Here is a 27,990-nt window from a genome sequence, read left to right on the forward strand (position 1 = left end):
TCACATAAAAAAATCAATCACAATAATTTTATTAAAAAGGGCATGTAAAAACATGCAAAACATATAAGCAATTAAGAAAATACAATAACACAATTATTGTAAAACAATCATAATTTCATAAAAACATAATAATAATTATAATAATTCCTGAGTCAAATATTAATAAATGTGTTGTCGACGCGCGTTTCGGCGACCAGCGCCTTCTTCAATACAAACAAGCTCTCAGGTTCTTGCAATCTGATGCATATGTGCACAGTCTTTTTTGGTGGCACGACTTCTCACATTGGGTTTAAAAGCTACGGCGTAATAAGACGATGCATGTAAATAAAGCAATAACGGTGCTTCATAGATGCGGACAGGATATTCCATGTGGATTAAAAGGTCTCTAAGAAAAGAATGTTCATGTATAGAGCTTCATTAGCGAAAGATATCGGGTAAACAAAAACATGCTTCCTTGATTCACTTATATACGTGGAAATAGTTACGTGATAAAAAAACATAACTGCAGCGCCTCCACTGCTACGAACCGGTACTGTTGGTAAGTTAACTCTGGTTCACATTGTCCGTTACTCCAGGTGTATGCATTCCTTTTTTGGGATATTTTTTAGTTGATTCCTACGTTCCTGGCGGGCAGAGATAGACGCGCCAGAACTGTCAATAAACAACGGATCGGCGTGTGGAGGCTTGCTAGTTTGATAAACGTATCCAGGTCACAATCGACGCCGGAATATGTTGGAACCATTCCAGTGCCCGCCCTTTCACTCCTATCTTCTTGAGTCTTTCGTTTAGAATGAGATGGTTCACCGTATCGAATGCGGCCGACATATTGAGAAGCACTAGGACAGCGGCATTCCCGCTGTTGGCACGCATACGCAGGTTATCCATCATTGTGATACGTAATTGATAAGCAAAAAACAATATCAAAAACCAGGATAACTGCTGCAGGGAGTAACCAGGGTCTAGAAGTACAATAGATAAAAAGATGGAACGCGTTTCCTGTGTTAAAATCAAATTAAAGTCTGTGAGGTCAAAGGAGGCAATGAGGAATACAGAAAACCCCTCATCAAGTCCTCGCTGAAGCTATCACGTCACACACACAGACTGCTTACTGATCACCACTGTACTAAAATAATGTTTGGGTGCGTAGATCATGAGCTCATCTGATTTCTAAAGAGACTGCGATACCATTTGGGACCAATACATCAATTATTTAAAAAAAGCCATAATTTAATTATTCTCTAATCACGCAGGTTTTCCATGTGTCCACGATAAAAGATAAGTTTCATATCATTAAACAGTCGCAAAAATTGATTTAGATCAGAAGAAGGTAATGTTCTTGCAGAACCTGCAATGGGTTTCCCAGTTCATCCTAATACCATGCCTTACGCTCTCACTAGCACTTATCTTGCACGAAAGCACTGTTGCGAACAAGTTCGTCCGATATAGTCTGCCAGGTTTTTCCCTTTTAAACATCCGGTTTTTGGACCTTTATTGTGGGTGAGTCTCACTATCTGAGTCTCACTCATGGTAACTGCATGGAGCGTGTTTAGCGGCACCGTCCGCGTTTAAAAGGATGCCACTGCGGCACAGTTAGCATATGAGGCACTGGGCTGATTACAGGTGAACGTGTGTGCGTCTGCACACCTGCATGTGCACATGTGTGAGGGCTCCATGTGAGAGACTACTGTTGTGAAAAGCCTTATAGCGGTATACAGGTAAGCCTGCCCGCGGCAGTTTAAAGCTGCAAATTCAAAATAACCCTTTTAAGGGGCCTAAACCTTCCTTTTAAATATTAATAAGTAACCCATAAGTAGGCTTCATTTCCTATAAAGACAAAGTGCATGGTATATAAAGGTAGGGCATGTAAAAGTTAATGCTGTACACTTCCTAACAGTGAAATATCCGGAAGAGCTATGTTCACAGTAGCAAGGCTGAATGCTGCCGAAAGAAACAAGGGGCTACAATGTTACATTTAATAAATACTAAATTTGGATTGGTGGGCAGCTAGAGAAATAATGCAAGGACTCATTTTTTATAGTTATCCAAAATCCAATTTAATGGTAAAATCAAAGTTTATCTAACTATTAAGTAATAGGTAGTAAAAAACATAATTATCCTTCCTTAAGCTTGTAACCGTTCAACTGTCACCTGGCAGCTGGATGGCTCAAAGACAGAAGCCAAAGGGCTTGGATGTGGGGAGGGTTTGGCAATTATCATAGACACACTTCTGGGTGGGCACAGGCGCTCTGACCAGGGAAAGAAGGGTTCTGCCACATTGGATTATCTCAGAATGCTGCACAGGAGGATTCGGGTGGGTGGAGGGATGATGTGGTATCCTAAGGTTTGCCAGGTGTGCCTGTCATCTAGAACTTTTCACTGCACTTATAAACCCTTGCTCAAACGCGAGCAAAAAAGGGAAAGACCATGGACCTGGACGGCGACACACCAGAATCATGGACAGCTGGAAGGATAAGCCACTTGATGCCTTGCCTTAGAAGGACTAAGGATTTTGTTTTAGCTGACACCCAGGACTAGATGTGCCTCTTCAGGGCCAATGGTGTTGTCCCCCTAATCTTCCCTTAAGGATCAGTTGGGGGACACCACTCCCTCACCAGGTGACCTACAAGATGGCCAGGAGGCCAAGGGATCTGTGGAGAGCAAGGTAGAGAGGAATGCTGGTGCAGGGAGCTAGTGAAACCAGCGCCCCACAAAGTGTGCCCCTTGGAGGTCAGTAGGCCTGCTGAAAATGCTCCCGATGGCTAGCGGTCACTACCAGGAGCAAAATCAGCTCTGTTTCAAAAAATCTGTCCACTGAGGCTCGAGATAGGAACCTTTGAAGATTTCCCATTTAAACATGGAAAACTGATGACTAGCGTGGTGCGCTCCACCACAATTCCTTGACATTACCCCTGGGGTGGGCCAGGCTAGTCACAACTGTACTTATTTTAACTTCATGTAACATGGGCATGCATGGAGCCCCTTCCTCAAGCTGTCATACAGCCATGCAGAGCACGAGTGGGCGCTCTGTGCTGCGGTGCTTTGCCCCATCTGTGGGGCCACGGCTGGGGTACATTCCCAAGCACTCATATGGCCACAGGGAACTCATCCCCACAGGAAATTAATATTGTCCAAGGGGACCACATTATCCAGGAACAAAAGAATTAGACAGGAACGCACGACAGCAGAACAAAACCCTGGGAGTGTGAAAGATGTCTGCGGCCTAACCCCCTGCATGCCTTTGTCTGGAAGGGGCGCGTGTCCCAGTAAACACGGGAGAAGGAACCTGCCGGCTCCCGGGTTGGCACAGAGTGTGCAGGCCGGCAGAGAAGCCGGTCAGACAGCATGGGAGTGGGCTCCCTGAACTGCCCTTTGCCAAAAAAACTGGCTGTATTTGTGGGTGCCCCATGTGAGACCAGGTTACCAAAATGAAATATAGGGAAAGTAGAAATACTGCAGATCGCAGCCGGCCATGAAAACCCACATATACAATATTCACCTTTTCATGGCTTGAGTGCTCCATAATTCCCCACAAGGGCCTATCTGAATATTTTTCTTCCTTGTGATGCACTCAGAAGAGACTGGGCACCACCAACAGCTTTTCTGCATGTTGGAAGGGAGAGACTGCAGCAGCTCCCCCTCTTAGATATGTTTAAAAAACGTACCCTTCGTCTCCTGTGGTGTGTAATTTATGACCCCAGAGAGGTGTGTGCTGATTCCAAGCCTTCTAGCCTTCTCAGAGCTGGGGCTCAATGCTCTACAGCTCTGGAGTGCAGAGACAGCTAGTGGTCGGTCCTCTGGCTGCATTTTATGTGGTCTGAATGTGTTATTGAGAGGGCCTGGCACATGTTATTCAAATTTACAATGCTTTATCTCAAGTGTCTATCAAGAAATTGACGCAGTGCCTGTTCACGGCTGGAAGAACCACCTCATCCCGAATCTAGAGCACTGTGTCTCTGACGTCCAAGACCCATGCTCCAACTCCGACGCAGGCCTGCTGTGCGGCTGAGGCAATCGACGCATTACCTACTTGCGGCTGGAAGAATCGAAGGAGCTCCTGTTTCGCTGCCACCGCATCAACCCCAGAGTGTCTGGATTTTCCATCTATTTCATCTGGGTGCCAAGTTTCCAGCGCATCACGCCACAGTAATGAGCCGCTTTCGGAATTTTTGGTACATCACTTGGGTTTTCTGACGCTTCCCTCCTTTGCATCCGTTTTCGTCTCGGATTTTGACGCATCAAAGGTATTATGTGCCAAAAATCAACGCATCTATAGAGCTCTAGTAACTAGCTTGCATAAACCTTTAAAATGTGACATCTCTGTTCATGTATGTTGTTTTTTAGTTTTTTTGATCTTAGTTAGTTTAGATAAAGATTGGTTATTTCTAAAATTGGTAAACATTGCAATGCTTTTATTAATAATGAATGGATTTGTTTCCATTGGTGGTACTAACATGCACTATTAATGTGGTGACCCCTTCACAAAGTCAATAGGCTTGCTTTATGTATCAGTGCGTTGACCCTGTGATAAAGCCAGTAGGCTTGCCTTATATATTGAAGTAGTGACCATTGACAAACCTACAAGGCCTGCTATATTTAAAATGGCACCCCCTTATATTGTGAGGGTATATCATGATTATGGATTTCAGGACTCACTATGGGTCAAATGTGATTTCAGAATGTCACCAAAGGAATTTCTATCTAAGTTATGTATATATTTCCAAATCGTACGTAATAGCTAGTAGGGGGTGTGTATTAAATTTACTTTTCCATTTCTAAAGAACAATCACTGACTGGACAATGATTGATTGAATGTTGTTGTTGAGATTCAGTGGATGGAGATTACTAGCCCACACCCCCTCCTCTGAGTAGGCCTTGGACGGCCGTGCTTCGCTACCCTGAGAGAGTCAAGCACTACAATAGGGTGCCTGGTTCCCAGGAAAGAGACAACTATTGACCAATTACTTGGATTCATATCCTGCACAACTAATGATCCCTTTCTTACAAATACGCATTTCAAAATCCAGTCCATCAAGGCTGTGTTTTTGCGCAAGACTTTCAGGATATACAAGCTAGATAAATTATAATACAGTGTATGTATAGGAAATGTATTTACATAGTCTGTTACACTGAAAATCTGGTGTTGATCCAGCACTCCTGGACGCTGGACTTGCCTGCACTAAAGCGAGACCAAACTCTTGATCATTCTGACAATGTGTCTTTTAGCTGCATGGTTAGGAAGAGGCACTTTATAAAACTAGTATCCTCATTATTAAGCTGTTTCTTCACACAGAAGTATACGTTGTATGCTAAAACATAGTCTCATGCTCTTCCCAGCTACTCTCACCGTTGTCAACCCTACTTTTCACGTCACTGATAGAACAGACAGTTCTTGGTCCTTTTCCAAAGATATACAAGTCTTCTGCAGGGGTTAAATTCTCCTAGGTTTGGAAACTGGATGGGAAGTGTTTCCCAAAGACCTGTATTCAAAACACCTCAGGGGTCCCCAGCTGCAGCCTCGTACACTCTGTGTTTTTTTTAGCCTCTTACAATCCTATGTAGACAAACGCCATTCACGGACCATAGGAGGAAGAGGGGGTAGGGCATGGCCAGAAAGCAATTTTTAGGCAGTTTCAAAGCATGGAGGGAGTTTCATGTTTTAACCAGACACTGAAACTAGGGGCTGGGAGTATTTAAAACAGGCTAGCCCCTCGAATCCTCCATTTACTTGTCTAAAAATTCCTATTAATAGGCCAATCACTTTATAAGATTCTGTTTACAGCTCAAAACAGTTGACTTTTGACTCACCTAAGAACCCTGTCAGCCGAGTCCCAAAGGGCTCTTCGCCAAAAGTTGGAAGTAGGTCCTGTGAGTTGAAAGCTCATCATTGACAATTGCGAAATCAGAAGGTCACCAGATCGATTTTATGGCAAGACAGGAGGCTAGCATTATGCATATTACTTTTATTTACCACTTCTGAGCAGCAAACACTTCAAAGAACTATCAGAATAGAACTTTCTCTGCAAGTCCAACGCTGTCTTTAGTCTGTTAATCGAGTACTATTTAACTGCGAAACCTTGACACCTGCCGTCTACCTGCTTCGAAACGGCCGAAGCGGGATATCAAATATTGTATCAAAATAAATCTTCATTATTAGTTACTTCAACTATTGCTCTCCCGCTGAGCCAGATCACGTAGGAAAAGGCTGAAGCTCTTCTGGCAAAGCGCTAATGACTGCTTCAATCAGAGAAAGGAAAATTAATGATTTGACTGAAAATTGCATGCAAACTATTTCAAGACAGGAAAAACAAATTAACTAAATCTAATTCTGGGTGGGTGCATATTCTCCTTTTCATTACTTTCCTCCCACGCTCGTAGGAAACATCCCAGAGCAGGTGGAGCGCCGCTATGATGCGCCAGTGCTTTATTATGTTTAAATAATACATTAAAATTGGAAAATCTCCCAAATCAGAAGAACGCTCAGGAGCACCAAGGACAGTGATCCCAAATTAGATTCTGCCACCTCATAAGATTATTTTTTAGAAGCTCACTGTTACTTTAATTGCAGAACAATTTCCCAAGACCGCCTCTGTTAACAAACTTTTTAATACACAACAATCTATTACTTTGAAGTTTGCTAAATGAATGAAGCAACCAATTTTGATCAAAGAGACTGATGAAAGACTTCAAAGTTTTTTCGCTGAGGTGTTCAAAGTAGGATCCATGACAGATTAGAAGGACATGCTCATGAGATAAATGTACATGCAATAGATATTATGGAAGAAACTGATAAAGTTATTTTGAAAGTCGGGCATGGATGCTGCCTTTTTGGATATACAATGGACAACCGCGTTATACCGTACAACATACAGTAAGAGTGAAGCTTTGGAAACCAAGGCTGTGGACCTCACCACTTCCTCCCTGGTGCTCATTCAACAAATCATGCCAGCAAGTTACCCGCAAGCTATTGCGGCAGCCAAAATATTAGCCTCCTCAAAAATGTCAGATCCTGAGCGATGCACTCTAATTGCTTTTTATGCCATTAATCTTCCCCTTTCCTCTTCATCAACTCTACTTCAGCTGGCTCAATAATGTGTCTTCTGAGCCCCCAGCTTCGGAATTAACTGTACATTAAATGGATTTCAACCGCACAGATGTAATTTGCTGACGGTGATATATTGTGGAACCGTTGATTTAATGGCCATATGCATAGTTCATGCATATCCAAATCAACGAGCATATAAATATTAATGTTCAATTAGATAATGATCCAATCTGCACAGTGCTGACTGGCAGATCTTTCGTCAGATTCCTGCATACGCAGCTGGTGCGGAGGGAGAGACGTTTAAGTTGTCCGTCAGATTAGAGTGCTGTACGCGATTGTTCTAGAACTGGTTTCACAGCGGGCCATAAAAAAAATAGCTTCACTGGGCGTACCTTTGGTCGACTACAGCCTAAAAAACCTTTCCTAAGTTAAATCTGGTGCATGTGGAAAAAACCATCAAAAATGGTTGGCACCACTTAATACATGTATGTTGCTTGTCTCACCACAGGACAATAGGTTGCAAGACCTGTACCAACTATTTCCCAGAAGATCCAAGCCAAGCAGTAGGCCTTCAGGGCGTGGTTGCATACCCAGCAAGCATACCTTCATCCGCAGTAGGTACTCTCCCTGCCCCCTCAAACCTCCAGTGCATGCTGTGAAAAGTTGTATTTATTTATGAAAATGTGTATTTAGTGTGCTGTTTGAGCATGGTACAATTACCCAACAGAGTACCTTAACATACATGATTCTGCAGTGCAACAAAAGGGAGTCGGGACAATCATATCCATCTTATCTCCCGGCTTATTACTTTAGGACTCCCCTTAAGGCATACAAACGTATGATGTAAGTCTGGATCTTTTATTGAGCCAAAACCTGCTCTTGCTGTTGGAATGTGAACACCAGGTTTGCAAAACATATTTAAAAAGTCTTGGCTCAACAATTCTTAACAAGCTTAACTCACCCTGGTGGCAGAGGGTGGTCTCTTCAAAGTCCAAATCAGAAAACCTTTCCTGACTCCTAAAATAGTTTTTGTGCTGTGTAGAAAACCCAACTACAGCTGCAAAAAATCTGTGACTTTAAAACTTGCAGGGTCTGAACCCATGGAAAGATTGTGTACATCTGGCTTTTCGTCCCTTGCTGTGGTGGAATAATGTCAAGGCACTCTCTTAAAGAACACCTTTAAAGTTTTCACTTCAGGAAAGGCCACCTTTCTAAAAGTGCCTGGATTCTCCACATTCAGAGCCCAGCATCAGTGAATCCTGCTGCTGTCTTGCGCATTACTTAAGAGTTCATTCACAGTCTACAGGAGCTTGACAGGACAGGGAAGAGCAACAGCACTTTCTTCAGCGTTGTAAGTGCAACTAAACGTGATCGTATAAAAGCTCATCGCTGTTGCCGAACACCACACAATGGTACTATAACAGGGCATTTCGAAGGCTCCACATACAAGTATTTTCGATCATTTATTCATTCTAGAACAATGTGCCACCTTGTACCGGAACTCAAAAAGCATGTCCTAGACAAGAGATATGCATGGTAGACTTGTGACTGTTACCTAGCCTTTGGCCTATTGGTGTGCTATAACTAAACCTACCACCACAGTTTATGTATGCCGCTGGTGTGGTGAAACGCCTCGGTTTGCTCATCATTCTGTGTAGATTCTGGAAGGGCTCTGGGTAGATTGTTAAGTTCAGTGCGACTGATCATTTTGAAAGCATCAAATGGGAAGCTTCAGATGCTTGCCGTAACCTAAGGCGTCTGCAAGTTTCAACCTCCTCTCAACTTCCTCTCAACTAAAACTCTCAGGTAGTACACTATCCCCCAGCTAGCCCAACTCTTGCTGGAGGGTAATCTTCAGACTTCCCCTCTACTCTTTCCAGCCCTGCACAAAGATCCCAGAGACACGGAAAGGGCGGTCATAAAACCATTTTTTTAAAAAAAGGGCAGTCATAAAACCAATTTTAAAAAAAGGTGAAGTTTGGGCAGTGGAAGCTACCATAGTCCTACAGGGTGCAAAGAGCGTTTTGTCTGAATAATTCTATAACGGATCACTGTTAGCACCTTGGTCTTTAGCTCAAACTGCTATCCAATCTACAGGGGCGCTCTGTTGATGCTTCATCCACTCTAAGCAGCTGTTGACTGTGTTGACAGAGTAATCCTGTAGCAATTTTTTTTATATCTTGGGGCATACGTCCTGGGTTAGCGGGCCATAGTGAAGCAGTTGCATAACAACAATTGAGCCCAAGATAAGGTCAACCAGGAAAGTAGACTATCAATACGTATCCCTCTTAATATTTAAATTAAGCAGGGCAGGAATATTAGTTTCAAACTTTTGTAGTTTATTCTTGGGCAAACTACTTTCATCTTTCCAGAAAACGAATTAGTTTTCTCTCAAAATGGCGTCTAACACAGTTTATTGTCTCCTTTCTGATGTTTTAATAAATATGGACTATACTTCTATAGATCTGCAGCATGAAATAGATGCCTGGTTAATGAGTGTATAGAGAACAAACTAAATGTTAATGTGGACGAAACTAAGAGTAGGATTTTTGCCTTCAGGTGCATTTAGTTTCATAGTAGTATGTTATTTTAAATATTGACTAGGCAGCTTCCAATCCTCCCCTTACCTGTCAGGACTCCCAATAGGAAGTTGCAGGTTATAGATTCTTCGCATATGGCCTAGTATTTAAAAACTTTGGCATTTTCCATAATTATCCAAAAAATAAAGAACATAATCGTCATTATACCTGTGGACTAAAGGTTACAGCAGATATAACTCATATTTTATTAGTTTGTTTTTTATGTCCCCTTTTAGAATTAATTTCTGTTCATTATTTTTTAAATATAACATTTCTAACTGGGTAGAAGCAGTGGCATTTTTATTGGACACAGTTGATGATTTTGGAATTTGCAAAGACTTTCACCTCTGCATAGGTGATACTCACAGTGTGTGCGGCTGCTCAAGGCTCCTCAGCCTACCCCCGCAATACACTCACTTAGGCAGTGTTTGCCGCTAAAGCCCGCCAGACCATACATTTATTCTGTGAAGGCGGAACTAAAAATGTCCTGGTCTCTTGAGAGTGGAGAGGCATGCAGATAACTCCTCTGATATATTACAAACCACATTAAAAATCCATTGTTCTATTACCACACACGAAGACCACAGAGCATACAAAAAGTAACTAATATCTAAAGAATAAGATCTGTGCAGCATGTGAATCAAAACCCCATACTTTCCTTCAGCAACTGGCTTACAGATCCTGCGCAAAACTGTCGAGGGCGGCGCAGATCATATTTTGCTGACAGCTTGTTATTGCACAGGCAAGAAAATAATGTCTCGGCTCAGCGAGCAGGCGATATATTTTTTATTTAATTAAACAGCACTCTGTATAATGTATGAACATTTAAAGCACAGCAGGTGCATCTGGGAATAAGATTTAGTGTTCCTATCCCACCCAACAGGATGCAATCATACAATTAAAAGGCAGGACAGCCATATATAACTAAAGATAGCGAGGAGCACGAATAGAACAAGATCCAATGCATTTCGCACGCTGGTCAACGAGGCCCTAGGACCTGCCGGACATGACAAACGCCTACGGACACATCTACATTAGAATCATTTGCCTGGTTTGTGGTACTCTTGCAAATTTGGCACACGCAAGTGTTAACACCTGGGTTCACTTACTTTATAACTAAACACTTACATAGCTACAGCTTAATTGCAAAGCCCCACAGTACCCACTGTTCTATCAGGCATCCCAGGTCGACCTGCTGTTTAACCAGACACCCTGGATCTACCCACCCCTGAAACCAGCACCCCAATCTCCACTACCCTTAATTCTCCTACTCCTTAAGAAGATATCCGTGTTTCATTCACCGCTTACTCAGACACTCCGATATTTACGTAAGATAAATACATAGGCTGAAAACCAAGCTTTACTTTAACATAAGCCTTTTCCCTCTAAAGGTGGTAGTATGTATTCAATTTGCTGATCAACATTTGGGTGATATTGGTCAACTTTTAGACATCACTCAATCTAGTCTATTAGTTCGGAAAAAGAAGAAAAACGTTATTAGCTAATGTAAATATTTATAATAATCATATGTATTTATTACTTTCCGCCCTTATGAAATTCCTTGAAACTAGATGTTTTGTAACAAAACACATGTTGAAGGAAGGAGTTGAATTTTTAATGAACTCGTGCCCTTTTTATGGAGTGAATTTGAGTTCTTGATCTTGGGAATATTAATGTGGAAAGGAAAATGTTACTTACCCAGTAACTATCTCTTTGTATGCTGTAGATTCACATGCTCCTACCATCTAGTGTTGGGTGAGATTTGCTAATTGTTTTTCTTCAAAGTTGTTTTTTGAGTCACTAGACCCGTTATGACTCCACCTTTAGCCCACAATGCACCAGGGCAAAGACTCCACATCAGATTGTTTTCCACTCAGCGGGTAAGTATTGTAAGTGGACTGTTGTGTAGAAGACAGAGAAGTATATACTGTGCACTGTGGAACATAACCATAACGAATACATCTGTGATCATCTCCAGCTTTTCTGGAAGAGATAGCGGGTGTATGTGAATCTACAGCACTATGCACTCCCTCTAACAGATGGTACAGAGTAACATTTTCCTTTTACCAGTATTGCGTTCGATCTGCTTAATCTGTACTGTTTTGTAAAAACTTCTTCTAATAAAATCTTTTGAAATAATGTGTGGCTGCACACATGATATGCATAGAGTGTAAGCCTTTCCCTCTCTTCAAAAGGTGGCTAGCGAGTGGATGATGCAGATGTTTCAAACACTGTTCTTAGCTCTGTTTTGCAAACTAGAGCCTGCTTGCGGGCTTGAAGGTCCATTCAATTCAGCAGTGTTTAGTGAACCAGTGTTATGGTGATCATGTAACATAGTAGCCTTACAAAATGCCTGGACGTTTGCAAGGAAAGACATGGGGGCACCATTCTTAGGTCTCGACTTAAAGCATTGCTTTAGCAATGCTTGTTGTACATGGAGTGTGCCCTAGGTAGCAAATGTAGTGTATGCTTGGCCTTAGCATAGGATGCTTAAATACATTTAAGAATCCATCTGTTGCTCACTGAGGGCCTGGGCCCTGTAGCAAAAAGAATGGGATGAGAGGCCCTGTACTGTCCCTCCCTGCCAATTCATCATCACCCACAGTTACGGGCTATACACTATACCAACTCCACACTAAAGGGAGAGTGAACCAGGGCGACTGATATGTTATCAAGACATTGGTAGGACTAGATGACTTTGCTGGCCACACAGTGAACCCTTTTGGATGTCTTTGAAGAGCTCGCTAAGGGCGTTCACATCTAGGTACCTAGCAGAGCAAGTGACATGCAGGGCACTGGACACACTTCGTACAGGCACGTCAACGGCACTGTTAATCTCTAAACTATATCACACAGCACTGGAAGACACTACAGCGCTGGCATACATTGTGCGAGTCAGGTGTGTGGAGGAGATGGGGCTTGTGATACCTGAGGAAATGTGGACCTTCTGCTGTGCACAAATGAGTATGGGGTCCCCGAGGAGAGATTTTGTAACGCACGTACCTCATCCCCAAATCTCTGCATAGATATGGCCTACAGAATGGTTCAAAATGTGCTAGATGCAGCCAACAGTGCCCAATCTCCCCACTTGGCCTGGTCTTGCTCCGCTGTTTGTGCTTATTGGGTGGAAGTCTTGACTGCACTTTCCTCCATGATTGACTTTGAGGTGCTTAGGGACCAGAGGTGTGATCTGATGGGATGGGATGGGTATGGGATATCCCAACATCTCATAGATGATACACTGCTCTGGCCCTAGTGCAGGCTAAGAGACTGGTGGCCTGCTGCGGGGGTCGTGGGAGATCCCAAAAATACAAGAACTAGATTGAATCCCTAATATACTGCACTGAGCAATTCGATGTATACGCCATAATGTTCCTGCAGACAGCCATCCCAGGGATGTCTGGAGCCCTCTGAAAATCTTCTTGCTAATCATGACCGCATAATGTACTATACTCCTGGAGGCGAACTATAGTGATGCAGCGCCACCTGTTGCACAGCTCAAGGCCTGGTTGTGAGGGAGGGCACAAAATCAGACACTCAGGGATGGCTCATATGGAAGCCGCTGCTGGTCTGGGGGAGAGTGCATTACCAATACCTGCATATCTTTTCCTAACACTTTCACTGGAGCTGATTGTACGCTGCATGTAATTAATAACCATTTTGTTCTGTTAGTTTTGACTCTACACTTTTAATTCTGTACCACAAAAATCAATTTTAAAAAGTCTATCAATTCTTGTGTTGTACTTGGATTTCCGGCTGCTCAGCCTGTATGCATGAGTGTGTGTGTGGAATGTTGGAATGCCTGATGACTGAGTAGAATGTTGGTGTGCCTGGTGGACTTGAGGAATGACAGAGAGAGTGGGCTGAGCAGCAAGGATGCTGCTCCTGGTGGGGCCTCTTAACAGCTGAACTGATGAACAACCATCCTGTAACTTACCCAATAAACCTCTACTTATGTTATACCTGATGGCTTCTATCCATCCTTTCAACATCTTTCTTTGTAAATGGGGTTTCCCGTGTGAGGCTTTGCAAAAACCACAAGTACTTACCTTGTCTTATGGATGGATTTGGTTCTGTCAAAGCAGTACAAGTGCTCTCTTGACATCTAATGTGTGTAATGCCCTTTCTGCCACTGAGTCTGTGTGCAGCAAGAAAATAAGCAACTCAATACTTTGGTTAAGGTAAAAAGGGAAACTGATACGATAACTCTCCTGTTATGGTTTTCAGGTGCCTTGCATGCGTTGAGATGTGCTCCCCACCCCATACGAGACGACAATGGTAATGGTCACCTGCACAAGAGGGTCTCGAAAAGGCGGCCCAACAACTGGTTCTTGTTCTTCCACCAGAGGAAGGTGCGCTGAGTCCTGGACTGTACCAACACTAGATCTTCCCAGGGACCCTCTACTTGTGATCACTGCCTTGCTAAAAACTTTTGCAAGGGGTGACTGTGTAGGTTTCAGCATGATACTGCTACGTCCCCAACAGCCTCATTACCATCCAGGATTTTTTTTGTTGCCATTGACGGTAGAGGTTAACATATGTAAAACCACCACAACTGGCTGAGTGTGTGCTAGGCATTTCTCATCATTGCTGCTCTTCATCAGCCCACCATCCAGATAAGGAAAGATGGATATGGCGCTTCTGCAGAGGTGCGCAGCCACTACCACTAGACATGTTGTGAACACCTTTGGGCTGTAGTGATCCTGAAGGCTAGAACTTTGAACAAGTAGTGCTGGCTATTTACCACAAAGGGCAGATAGCAGTGATGAGCTGGATATATGGAATCGTGGGGGTGCCTGAAGCCGAGGGCCACTGTGTGATCTACTTTCTTGAACAGCGGGATGACGTCCTGCGACATAGTGCTCCAACACAATCTAGTGGCTTAGTGTCCGGAGGTCTAGTATTCGTCGCAGGGTCCTGTCCGTACAGAGATGCTCCTTTGCTGTGCCAGTGTGGTGGTACCAACTCAATGGCTCCTTTGGCTAGGAGTGCCTGCTTGTCCTTCTTTAGCAGCCGTAGATGGTTGTAGGTGAGGGCGTGGCAGCGAGTTGATAAACTCCAGCAAGCACCCCTGCTGGACCACAGCGAGCACCAGTCTATGCAGATCATGTGTGCGGCCACACATATTATGAATGGAAAATGTTACTATGAAACACCAAGGGGGCGTAACTTCCTTTACATCTGAGTGAGCCTTAGGGCCTCAGGCTTGCTTTCTTTGTTGTGGGGTTTTCATTTGTTCTACATGTTGGGTCTTTATATTTTTTTTAGAAGTGAGATGTGATTGGGTTTGATCATTCTATCTTAAGAGGATATATAAAGGGTATTTGTAATTTAATTGGTTTTTTCCTCAGATATAAATTAAAGTAATAAATAACTGAAAAATTCCGATTGTCACTCTCCTCCATTGCTCTGTAAAGCAAGGGTTGCAATAATGAATAGATATATTTATTCTACTAATGCCATTTTTGTTGAGTTTGATATGTTGCTGGTTGCCCCGTCCCCTTGTGATGATATTAGTCAGGGTAGACCCCGTTTGTCTTGTATAATCTGTGTGAGTTTACAGAGGCTTGCACTGGTACAACCCACGCTTGCTTGGGGGAAGTGTGCTGCTCCGATGCTGTAAATACTGTGTTTCTCAGGTAAGTGTTCACTGTGCTGCTCATTTTTTTTCTTAGTTCCCATATGATGGACATTTTCATTTGTGCCACCTACACAGTAACTCTGGTCTGTGTGTGCTTCCAAATCTTTATAAAATCTCTGAACTATACAAAAGTCAAAACTATTGGCATGGCCATTGCTTGTTAAATAAGTATGAGGGTGTTTGCGATAGAAGCAGTCGATAGCACCACTTGCTGTGTTCATTGTTTTTTGGTTCTTTAAGAGCCAATAAAATCTTTATTGCGCAGAAAAAGGACGCCGGCTCGTGACATCATTTTAAAAGGCCGTCAGCCTCTCCGCTGCCAGCCATTAACAATAAAATGTCTTCCTCGCGCCCTTGCGCGGCTACGGAACCGTTTCTCCATGTAACTGTTTCCAAATACAGTAGCTATCAAGTAAATACTCCCTCCCCCCCAATAGCGTAAAAGTGAAAATAACTCTTACACACTAAATGTCAGCGTTTCTCCCGTGTGTGTGTGCAGCGTCGTATTTCTTAGGAGTAGAGCGGCTGTTAAAAAAGAAAAAAAAAGTGAAAGTTGAATCTATAGCCAGAGAGAGGGTACCTAGCTTGAAATCAGTGTAGATCCAGATATATTTAAATTTGTTTGATTGATTTTTCCTAAATCAAACTTCATTGTTTGGTAGGACACTGGCATTTACAGTACAGTCATCTTGACCAGCTTCTTCGCCAGCTCGGGTGGTTCTCGGCCATCCGCAGCCAGGACATCTCAAGAAAGGAGACTAAGGGCCTGTTTCTGATGCGGTTAGGAAATCGTCCCAATCTAATCGGTTTGGAAATGGTTCCCGAACTACTCGGATCGGGAGAGTCCGACCTGCCGAGTATGATGCATCCGGATGCTTTCAGATACGATTTGGTTGGACTCCCATTGACTTCTATGGAAGGTTGTGTTTCTGGCCGCATCATAATCTTGCCCTCGGTCAGGAAGGCACGTTCCCCATTCCGATTTGGAATGAGCAAATGATGTTAGGAGGCCTTCCTAACCGTATCGTAATCAAGCTCTAGGCGGGAATGCTTTCCAAACCGGATCGCAATCAGGCCCTTAGTGTGCAAAAAGAAACAAGGCAGCAGGCCTTTTCCATCTATGCACTCTGGATCTGGAACAACATCCCGTAACCATAGGACGACCCAACTCTGCTCCAATTTAGGAGAGACTTGGAAGACTCACCTCTTTCAGGACACCACATCACAGGGCATTAACACTACACACACCACCTACCTTACTGCTAATCTTTGACCCAGTACAGTGCTCCGCTGCCTATTTCGCCAAGTCCGTGCTATACAAATACCACATTCATCCAAACATACATACATACATACAGGCCTCTTGAAAGACAGAGTAAACAAAATAAAATGGAAAGCTAAATTAAGATCACTGTAGTAAATACAGACCCCCTTGAGTTGCATCCTTCATAGCCACACTACGTGTCACATTATATTTTTTAACTGGATTCACTTTGGTGATTGTTTGGACAATTAAGACCCCCCCCTCCCGAATCTCACGTCGTAAGGTTCGCCAAGGCGACACGTACAGCACGACACATCACATCACCGGGACCAATCAGGGCCTGCAATGTCAGTCACACTATACCTGCAATTTTAGGATGCAAGGGTGCAGAAATGCTGACAAAAAGATGACCACAAGTTGGAGGGCAGAGAGCGCCAGAAGAGGAGAGGAGCCCGGGGCCAGCAGACAAAAAAACGCTCCCACAAGGAGTATGTGCCCCGGTGCACCCACATGCAAAAGATGTATGATATGATGCGGTCTACTTTCAACCCAGTGAGGACAGTCAGCTTGCTATACATCTTGTCCTCTATACCACATTCTAAGAGCGCTTATATAGTGTCAAGATTAAACAAAAGAGAAGCGCTGGTTTATCTTTTCAGATCAAGAACAGAAACCCATTGTGCCCTTGGATCTCGCATCTCCCGTTTCAAAGGCCATCTTTGCTGAGTGTCCTGATGTGCAGGTTTTCTTTCAAGAGTTAATGATCCCTATTCACCGTGCATCGTTCGATGTGGCCGCGGCCAGGCCCCATCAATGGAGCTCGGAGGAGCGGCGGAAGAAACTCCTGAGTGGGCACTTTTGAAACATTTTAAAGACACCTTTTAATGCCTATGGAATGAGACGGGGACATTGTTCATTAGCTGGTATCAGTACGAGGCGCACAGCACACGGGAGCATGGGATGCATGCAGAATGGGCTAGCTGACATGCATGCACACACTGTGTCTGTGGGGGATGTGGTACACCACAGACCACACAGGGAAGAATCAGCAGTTCTAAGCTTTTCAGAGAACCATGCAGGACTTATGTGCGCAGGCGCACACTTTCAACCAGGAAGTGCCACGGTCACGTGCCTGCAACATGTACCTGAACCTGTCACACTAACACGGATCATCTACAATGCTTAGAAATGCCAGAAGGGGCTAGAAGGCGCTGGAAAAACGGTATATTATTGTTATTATGTCTGGCTTTCTAACAGAACACACGGGCAGGCAGTTGATACATGTTGGAGGGTACCCCTTTCCAACAGTGGGGCTTGTCAGCAGCTTCAAAGCAATAGCAGCGGTACTGCCCCCCCAACCCCCACCTCTTTCGGCTGCACCCCTTACAGCAGGGCTGCAGTGACGTCTGCTGAGCCCCCCAATGGAGCAGGGTGTTGGTGCACTTTGTCAAAACACCTGAAAACAAAAGCGCGTATGATTCTGCCCCACATACCAGGACAGCAGCGCCCCTTCATCTGAGGCCCCACAGACCAGGAGAGCTGTGCCAATCCCTCTGAGGCCCCATAGACCAGGACAGCAGCGCCCCTTCATCTGAGGCCCCCAGACCAGGACAGCAGCGCCCCTTCATCTCAGGCCCCACAGACCAGGACAGCAGCGCCCCTTCATCTCAGGCCCCACAGACCAGGACAGCAGCGCCCCTTCATCTGAGGCCCCCAGACCAGGACAGCAGCGCCCCTTCATCTCAGGCCCCACAGACCAGGACAGCAGCGCCCCTTCATCTCAGGCCCCACAGACCAGGACAGCAGCGCCCCTTCATCTGAGGCCCCCAGACCAGGACAGCAGCGCCCCTTCATCTCAGGCCCCACAGACCAGGACAGCAGCGCCCCTTCATCTCAGGCCCCACAGACCAGGACAGCAGCGCCCCTTCATCTGAGGCCCCCAGACCAGGACAGCAGCGCCCCTTCATCTCAGGCCCCACAGACCAGGACAGCAGCGCCCCTTCATCTCAGGCCCCACAGACCAGGACAGCTGTGACAATCTCTCTGAGGCCTCACAGACCAGGACAGCTGTGACAATCCCTCTGAGGCCCCACAGACCAGGACAGCAGCGCCCCTTCATCTCAGGCCCCACAGACCAGGACAGCTGTGACAATCTCTCTGAGGCCTCACAGACCAGGACAGCTGTGACAATCTCTCTGAGGCCCCACAGACCAGGACCGCTGTGCCAATCCCTCTGAGGCCCCACAGACCAGGACAGCTGTGCCAATCCCTCTGAGGCTCCACAGACCAGGACCGCTGTGCCAATCCCTCTGAGGCCCCACAGACCAGGACCGCTGTGCCAATCCCTCTGAGGCCCCACAGACCAGGACAGCTGTGCCAATCCCTCTGAGGCCCCACAGACCAGGACAGCAGCGCCCCTTCATCTCAGGCCCCACAGACCAGGACAGCAGCGCCCCTTCATCTCAGGCCCCACAGACCAGGACAGCTGTGACAATCTCTCTGAGGCCTCACAGACCAGGACAGCTGTGACAATCTCTCTGAGGCCCCACAGACCAGGACCGCTGTGCCAATCCCTCTGAGGCCCCACAGACCAGGACAGCTGTGCCAATCCCACAGACCAGGACAGCTGTGCCAATCCCTCTGAGGCCCCACAGACCAGGACAGCTGTGCCAATCCCTCTGAGGCCCCACAGACCAGGACAGCTGTGCCAATCCCTCTGAGGCCCCATAGACCAGGACAGCTGTGCCAATCCCTCTGAGGCCCCACAGACCAGGACCGCTGTGCCAATCCCTCTGAGGCCCCACAGACCAGGACCGCTGTGCCAATCCCTCTGAGGCCCCACAGACCAGGACCGCTGTGCCAATCCCTCTGAGGCCCCACAGACCAGGACCGCTGTGCCAATCCCTCTGAGGCCCCACAGACCAGGACCGCTGTGCCAATCCCTCTGAGGCCCCACAGACCAGGACAGCTGTGCCAATCCCTCTGAGGCCCCACAGACCAGGACAGCTGTGCCAATCCCTCTGAGGCCCCACAGACCAGGACCGCTGGGCCAATCCCTCTGAGGCCCCACAGACCAGGACATCTGTGACAATCCCTCTGAGGCCCCACAGACCAGGACAGCTGTGACAATCCCGCTGAGGCCCCACAGACCAGGACAGCTGTGACAATCCCGCTGAGGCCCCACAGACCAGGACAGCTGTGACAATCCCGCTGAGGCCCCACAGACCAGGACCGCTGTGCCAATCTCTCTGAGGCCCCACAGACCAGGACATCTGTGACAATCCCTCTGAGGCCCCACAGACCAGGACAGCTGTGACGATCCCGCTGAGGCCCCACAGACCAGGACCGCTGTGACAATCTCTCTGAGGCCTCACAGACCAGGACCGCTGTGACAATCTCTCTGAGGCCTCACAGACCAGGACAGCTGCGCCAATCCCCCTGAGACCCCACAGACCAGGACCGCTGTGACAATCCCTCTGAGGCCCCACAGACCAGGACCGCTGTGACAATCTCTCGGAGGCCCCACAGACCAAGACAGCTGTGACAATCCCTCTGAGGCCCCACAGACCAGGACCGCTGTACCAATCCCTCTGAGGCCCCACAGACCAGGACCGCTGTGACAATCTCTCGGAGGCCCCACAGACCAAGACAGCTGTACCAATCCCTCTGAGGCCCCACAGACCAGGACCGCTGTGACAATCTCTCTGAGGCCTCACAGACCAGGACCGCTGTGACAATCTCTCTGAGGCCTCACAGACCAGGACCGCTGTGACAATCTCTCTGAGGCCTCACAGACCAGGACCTCTGTGACAATCCCTCTGAGGCCCCACAGACCAGGACCGCTGTGACAATCTCTCGGAGGCCCCACAGACCAGGACAGCTGTGCCAATCCCTCTGAGGCCCCACAGACCAGGACAGCTGTGCCAATCCCTCTGAGGCCCCAGAGAGCAGGACAGCTGTGCCACTTCATCTGAGGCCCCACAGACCAGGACAGTAGCGCCCCTTCATCTGAAGCCCCACAGACCAGGACAGCTGTGACACTTCCTTTTAGGCCCCACACACCAGAACAGCAGCGCCAATCCCCCTGAATCTCCACAGACCAGGATCGCTGTGCCAATCCCCCTGAGTCTCCACAGACCAGGACCGCTGTGCCAATCCCCCTGAGTCTCCACAGACCAGGACCGCTGTGACAATCCCTCTGAGGCCCCACAGACCAGGACAGCTGTGCCAATCCATCTGAGGCCCCACAAACCAGGAGAGCCGTGACAATCCTTCTGAGACCCCACAGACCAGGACAGCTGTGCAAATCCCTCTGAGGCCCCACAGACCAGGACAGCTGTGCCAATCTGAGGCCCCACAGACCAGGACAGCTGTGCCAATCCTTCTGAGACCCCACAGACCAGGACAGCTGTGCAAATCCCTCTGAGGCCCCACAGACCAGGACAGCTGTGCCAATCTGAGGCCCCACAGACCAGGACAGCTGTGCCAATCTCTCTGAGGCCTCACAGACCAGGACAGCTCTGCCAGTCCCTCTGAGGCCCCACAGACCAGGACAGCTGTGCCAATCCCCCTGAGTCTCCACAGACCAGGACCGCTGTGCCAATCCCCCCGAGTCTCCACAGACCAAGGACCGCTGTGCCAATCCCCCTGAGTCTCCACAGACCAGGACAGCTGTGCAAATCCCTCTGAGGCCCCACAGACCAGGACAGCTGTGCCAATCTGAGGCCCCACAGACCAGGACAGCTGTGCCAATCTCTCTGAGGCCTCACAGACCAGGACAGCTGTGCCAGTCCCTCTGAGGCCCCACAGACCAGGACAGCTGTGCCAATCCCCCTGAGTCTCCACAGACCAGGACCGCTGTGCCAATCCCCCTGAGTCTCCACAGACCAGGACAGCTGTGACAATCCCTCTGAGGCCCCACAGACCAGGACATCTGTGACAATCTCTCTGAGGCCTCACAGACCAGGACAGCTGTGCCAGTCCCTCTGAGGCCCCACAGACCAGGACAGCTGTGCCAGTCCCTCTGAGGCCCCACAGACCAGGACAGCTGTGCCAATCCCCCTGAGTCTCCACAGACCAGGACAGCTGTGCCAATCCCCCTGAGTCTCCACAGACCAGGACCGCTGTGCCAATCCCCCTGAGTCTCCACAGACCAGGACATCTGTGACAATCCCCCTGAGTCTCCACAGACCAGGACAGCTGTGACAATCCCTCTGAGGCCCCACAGACCAGGACATCTGTGACAATCCCTCTGAGGCCCCACAGACCAGGACATCTGTGACAATCCCTCTGAGGCCCCACAGACCAGGACAGCTGTGCCAATACCTCTGAGGCCCCACAGACCAGGACAGCTGTGCCAATCCCTCTGAGGCTCCACAGACCAGGAGACCAGCGCCCCTTCATCTGAGGCCCCACAGACCAGAACAGCTGTGCCAATCCCTCTGAGGCCCCACAGACCAGGACAGCTGGGCCAATCTGAGGCCCCACAGACCAGGACAGCTGTGCCAATCTCTCTGATGCCCCACAGACCAGGACAGCTGTGCCAATCTCTCGGAGGCCCCACAGACCAGGACAGCTGTGCCAATCCCTCTGAGACCCCACAGACCAGAACAGCAGCGCCAATCCCCCTAAAGCCCCACAAACCAGGACTTCTGTGACAATCCCTCTGAGGCCCCACAGACCAGGACAGCTGTGACCCTTCCTCTGAGGCCCCACAGACCAGGACAGCTGTGCCAATCCCTCTGAGGCCCCACAGACCAGAACACCGCAGCCCCTGCCTCTGAGGTGTCCTTCCAACGCCTATTTATCATACAATCCATTATTTGACTTAATTTTTAAAAATGTTTCTTGGGAAGAGAAAACCCCCGATTCCCTCCGCTTGCTCAATGCCAGCGGGGGTAGGTTTTCACCCCATTCCTTTAAAGATCATCAGAAGCCACTGCTACCCTTTCTTCTACACTTACAAACCTAATGGAGTCTCACAAAAGGTTGCAGTCAGTGTAAGAGTCCAAAGGTAAAAGTCTGCAAACACAACCAGGTGTCCTGGCAACGAAGGCACGGATTGGAAACTATTTTCGACAAAAATAAGAGAACATAGTAGTGTGTATTTCAGACACTCTGACTCTTTGGGACTGGCCACAAGAAATACTTAGCACTCATATTTCAGGAGCAGCACAGAAGCCCAGGCTTCCTCACACCCATAGGCAGGATGCACAGGAAATTCCTTTCCCACTGGAATCAGCGTCAGGATGGATGGAAAATACCAGGATGGAAGCACTGATACTTCTGGTTGATTCATGTGCAACTCACATATATACACATCTGCTCTTGTTGTAATTACGATAGCTCTGGCAGTTGAATTCACAGTATGTCTTTAATTAATTTCAGTGCAACTAACAGTACACCTCGGGCACTTCTTTTATCCCACAGTTAAACAATGCAGACTGGTCGTAGAAATGTAGGAGGTACTCAGAGATTTGAGGTTGCTGTATGCCACTCTCTTGCTTTGGTAAGTTAAACCCTATAGCCATGCACAGGCCTTTGAAGTGGTCTGCTACAGAGCATCGCGTGGAGTGATCGAGGCAGTTCTCTGGATCACTCGTGAAATAAGGCTGTAAGCTTCTAACATAGTAAACAGTCACTGCCATGTTAGCCATGCACATTTGTTTCTCACCACCACCTTCCCAATAACACGTGACTATTCACGGAACAAGAATGACCCATCATATAGTACGTCTTCCTACTTTTCCGAAAATCAATGCCCGTTAAGCTTTGCAAAGCCAATGTTGAGTGCCCAAAAAGTCAGAAATCTACTTGGATTGTACAAGAACCCATCATGGGTAGAGTTCAAAACATGATGCAAAAACGTCAACATGGTGGAGGAAGCAAAAATCCCTTTTAGAGACTCAAGGGGAAACTAGTTGCATACCTATTACAAGGCCCATAATTGCCAATCCTATATCTTAGTGAAGGATGTGGAAGGTTATACCAGGTGGTGCTGAATTACACTCCCTAGTCCTAACCAACCCACCAGCCTTCCATCTGATCTTGGAGAGACAGGCAAGCCACAGAGTTAGACAAATCTAGCATTAAAATAATTTAGATGAAGGGGGATAAACAAGTAGCTGCATTACCAACTATATTAATGATGCATTTCGTGCCCAGCATACCTAATAATTATGTAAGCATTTGATAAACCCTGAAAACAACATTCTCTTCCTCTACCAGTGCAGAAATGTATTTCACATTGTCTTGCTCACTTTACCTTAGTATTGAAGTATGGTACTTACTGTACATATAACTATGGCTCTGGGTGTTATGGTATTTTTTGTGACATTTCCTTCTGTATTTATCCATATGTATGTTTTCACAACTTTATCTGCATTTATCCATATTTATTATGGATTTTGTGGAAAAAGTAAAGCTGAAACTGGTATATTTCCACATTTCTTTAACCAATAAATATGCAGTCATGCTTCAATACCTGCCAGGTTTCAGTGATATGGACACCCAAAGAAGATAAATCAATGCACTTACATGAAAATATGCATATTTCAGTATCAGCCTTGTGCACATCTACTCCTGTTGAAAACTCTTTACTAATTCCTTTCTTTTGTAACCGCCTTACCTATCAATCCACACAGTTTTTGGCCTGGCAGTCATGGCAAAGTGTATTTAGAATCACTCAAAAAGCACCCAATTTCCGTTTTTACCCATATTTTTAAAAAAAGACAGACAAGAAAAGACATGGTTTTCTGTCTGTTTTTATCTATAAAAATCAGTAAACACGGAAAACAGGGAGCCTTAATTATTTACTAAGGGCAAAGAGAACGACAGGTGACTGAAAGGAAAGGGTCAACACAACCATAATCACCTGTTCTGAGCATCAATCAAAGGATCAATTATTTACAATATGAAATTAATTGCACGGGACGCCGCACACTACTCAATGATTGCTAAAATGGTTGTTTTAAATCTAGTGTCAATATCGCTGGCCAGTGGCAGGAAGAATGGTGGTGTGCTGTCTTCCTCTGAGATATTTGTATTTAATTTTTGTAACTAATTTGTATTGATTTTTAAGCAAGGTAAACAGTATTACAGCCATCACAGTAAAAAAGTTGAATCAACATCAGTGTATATCAGGGTTTGTGTACTCTAGAGGATGATGGTTATCACAACAGGAGGCACTGGTTCAGTATTACATAATGAACAACCAGGTACAACTAGCAGGTCATAGCAGTTACAGTCAGTCAAGATCTCTGCAAATAGAATCGGTTCAGCACTGGCTGATAACATCTATGGGACACAACTCTAATCAAGTCCTCACAGTAGAATGATCAGGGCTTGAGTCGGGATACCACGCGGGTGGATGGCGTCCCCCCACTTATTTTACCGGGGAGGACGCCGTCCCCCCTGCCAAACAGCTGGACTTCACTTTTTGGCCTCTCTGGGATGAGGAGCTCGGCACCTTTCGTGATGTCACTTCCTGTCGTGACGTCACTTACGGTGACAGTGTCCCTCCACTTCTTTTTTTACGACTTGTGCCCTAAGAATAATGCATCTTCCGCCGACATATTAAGAACAGTGGAAGACACTGCCCCGGAATGTGATGTCGTGCATTAGAATCAGTTGGAGCATCATCCCAAGGAGGGCGGCCAAAGTACCTGAGAAACAGGAGCTGGGGCAGAGGCATTTAATTGGGAGTACACTCCAGTTACTGATAGCTCTTAGGATGCAGCAGTGGTCCCCTTAAACCATTTCACAGGTGGCTCCACAGAGGCAGCCGGAGTGATGGGCACCGACACTGAATGTTGGTAGCCTTAGTGGCTCATGTGGTCATCAGTTTCAAGGCGTTCTACCCCTCATGTCTACTGGGCTCAAGGAAGTAACTAGGCATTGCTGTTTGGTGAGAAAGCAATAGCACATCAGAGTGCACCACGATGCTGTTATTCACAATAGCAATGCACTAAAGCAACACAAATGCTTTAAACACACAATTTAAATATTTTCACTACTGCGAGCTACATTTCAGGCTCCAGTATAACAATCCACTTTTTTGTTTAATATGGCATGTTATGCACTAAGCCTCAATCCAGCAAACACCAAATGCTTTGCTCAGTTTTAGTCGTATCGTAACCGTTTAGTCTGACTGTGGTGGACAATCACAAGCGCTCCTGAAGCATAGGCCGTGGCCACTTACCTTTACATGGCTGAAGTCCCCGCCTTTGCTACTCTCCGATGGATTGATGGGCTTACTCTCCACTTTGGGTTTGACAACCTGCCGGAAAGGACTGGAGAGTGGAAAACCGCTCACACTGATCCCATCTATGACAAAAGCAAGGTGCACGTTACTTCATAGCTGGACAAGAAGGTTTCGGACATCAATGCACCGTGGTACATCACACTTTTTACTCTGATTACAGAGGAACAGGTTCAACTACCATTCTCTGACTTGTAGCATATTTGGGGTCAAGCCTGTAATTGTAAGTTTAGCTACAAGTTGATATGTTTGCAGGTAAATAACAATGTATGGTTCATGTTTGTGAAATACACAATTTCGAATCAGTCTATATATTTGGTATATATTTTCATTAGATATCATTTTTTTCAATGCAGCGCACCTCTGTGTTGCAAAATACCTTTATTACTAACGTCATTAAAACCAAAACGTGTTTTTCAATAGCTTTCAATCACTTTCGAAAAATATCACTATTCTTTAGTGACCAAGTATAACAAGCATTGGAAAAGTCAACAGGTCTGCCTTTTTGTCAATAGAAGTGTTTGATGATAATGGTGTGACTTTATGCCCTGCCACCAGCTTTCCTAGACTGAGCCAGAGGTGAACCGAAAAAAAATGCAAGCAATAATTCACCACAGGAAAGTGAAACATGAAACCTTGCAAAGGTGATTAGTAGGACTACTTGATCCACAACCTAATGAGAACACAAATGGGGAAATCTAACCACCCACAAAATGGTATGGCCTTGATGGCTGCCCATGCAGCCAATAGCAAAACATGGAAAACACAAGAAAGCCAATGAGTGAAAAGGGCTGATGCAAACCCCACCTTCTTGCTGAACTTTTTATTGATGACATGAGATCCTTACCTAGAGCTCACGGTCTCTATAGCCAGACTTAACAATTCATTTTTTGACCCACATCTGTGCTACATATGGCCTTTCGATGAGGTGTTGATGGATAAGGAGAATGGGAAGTGATCAAAACGTAACTGTACTAGCCCAACAGTACCTAGGGTGATTTTATCTGTCTCTTACTACTTTTTTCATATCCAGCTGTATAACACAGAACCTCAATTTAAATACGTATGGTAAAGTGCATTTAATACAGGGTCAAATGCATTTTAATATGAAAGTCCAATTATGTGTTACCCAAGACGTCCTTCACTCCAGGGGGCCAATGTATAGTAGGTATACCTTCGAATCAAAAGGGTTTAATCAATGGATCAACTGTACCTACATATCGCATGTCGTGTGTGTATATATGTACCTCCTTTTTGCATCACTAAACCATAGAGGAACTTTGCACAGGTTGCAGACAAGATCAGAGGACCGATGCAAATTAACTAAGCATTGCCATTCTAGTGTGTCTAAGAAATGCAGAACATTTACCTCACTTTCTTACTCAGTCCTTTCAACTGCCTATATTTGCAACCTAATACTTTCTTTGCCTTTTCCTCAACTCATTTCTTGTGGTTTTAGTGGCCTTTCAAAATTTGCAAATGTTGGAAATGTTCCCTTTCTGCAGTGTCATCCAGTTTTCTTTTTTTTTGCCTAAGTGCTGAAACTTATTTTTGCTGGCTAAGAAGATTGTACACTTTATCCATGCTAATCAGGGGGTAATGTTTTTTTGCTCCTTTTTCAACATGATGAAATTAGTACACACCTGATTGGCAAAGGTAGTCTAGGTGTACCCAGGGCCTGTAAGCTAAATCTTGCAAGTGGACTGTGGTATGCACTGTGCCAACCACTGCAGTAACAATATAGACATGACTGTAGCCCGGCCATCAGCACCATGGCAGTGTATGGTTTAACTACAAATTGCACTAGTCATAATAACCCCTTTTGGCAGGCCTAAAACACTCTTTTTCAAATATCTATAAGCCACCATTACTGTCCATTAAGACAGGGTAGGGTGCATGGTATTGAAAAGTAGGGCATGTAAATGTTAATGTGAAACATGTCCTTACCGTGACTATTTTCACTGTAGCAGTTTAGGCTGTTCCACAGGAAAGCACTGGGATACAATATTACGTTTAATAAAAGATAACTTCACATAGGAAACAGCTAAAAATTTAATTTTTGGACATTTTGAGATATTTACTACAAACACAATTTACTAGTGACGTTGGATGTGTTAAAGATCTGGGAAACAGGACTTCTAGGAAGCCACTTTTGCCCTGCCTGAAGTCGCTGGGATCGAAGTCTGAATTTTCCTTCCGCCAGTC

General features: G+C 45.9%; 1 protein-coding gene across 1 annotated transcript in view; it reads right to left on the reverse strand.

The window, feature by feature from the left end:
- TRAPPC9 (trafficking protein particle complex subunit 9) overlaps positions 1-27,990 on the reverse strand; it is a 2,581,727-nt gene that overhangs the window by 1,614,183 nt on the left and 939,554 nt on the right. Inside the window, exon 17 of the mRNA XM_086966259.1 lies at positions 25,726-25,850. Coding sequence (XP_086822385.1) covers positions 25,726-25,850 — 125 coding nt within the window. The remainder of the gene's footprint in view (positions 1-25,725; positions 25,851-27,990) is intronic.

Source organism: Lissotriton vulgaris, chromosome 4_1 (assembly GCF_964263255.1).
Source record: "Lissotriton vulgaris chromosome 4_1, aLisVul1.2, whole genome shotgun sequence".
NCBI classification, from domain to species: domain Eukaryota; kingdom Metazoa; phylum Chordata; class Amphibia; order Caudata; family Salamandridae; genus Lissotriton; species Lissotriton vulgaris.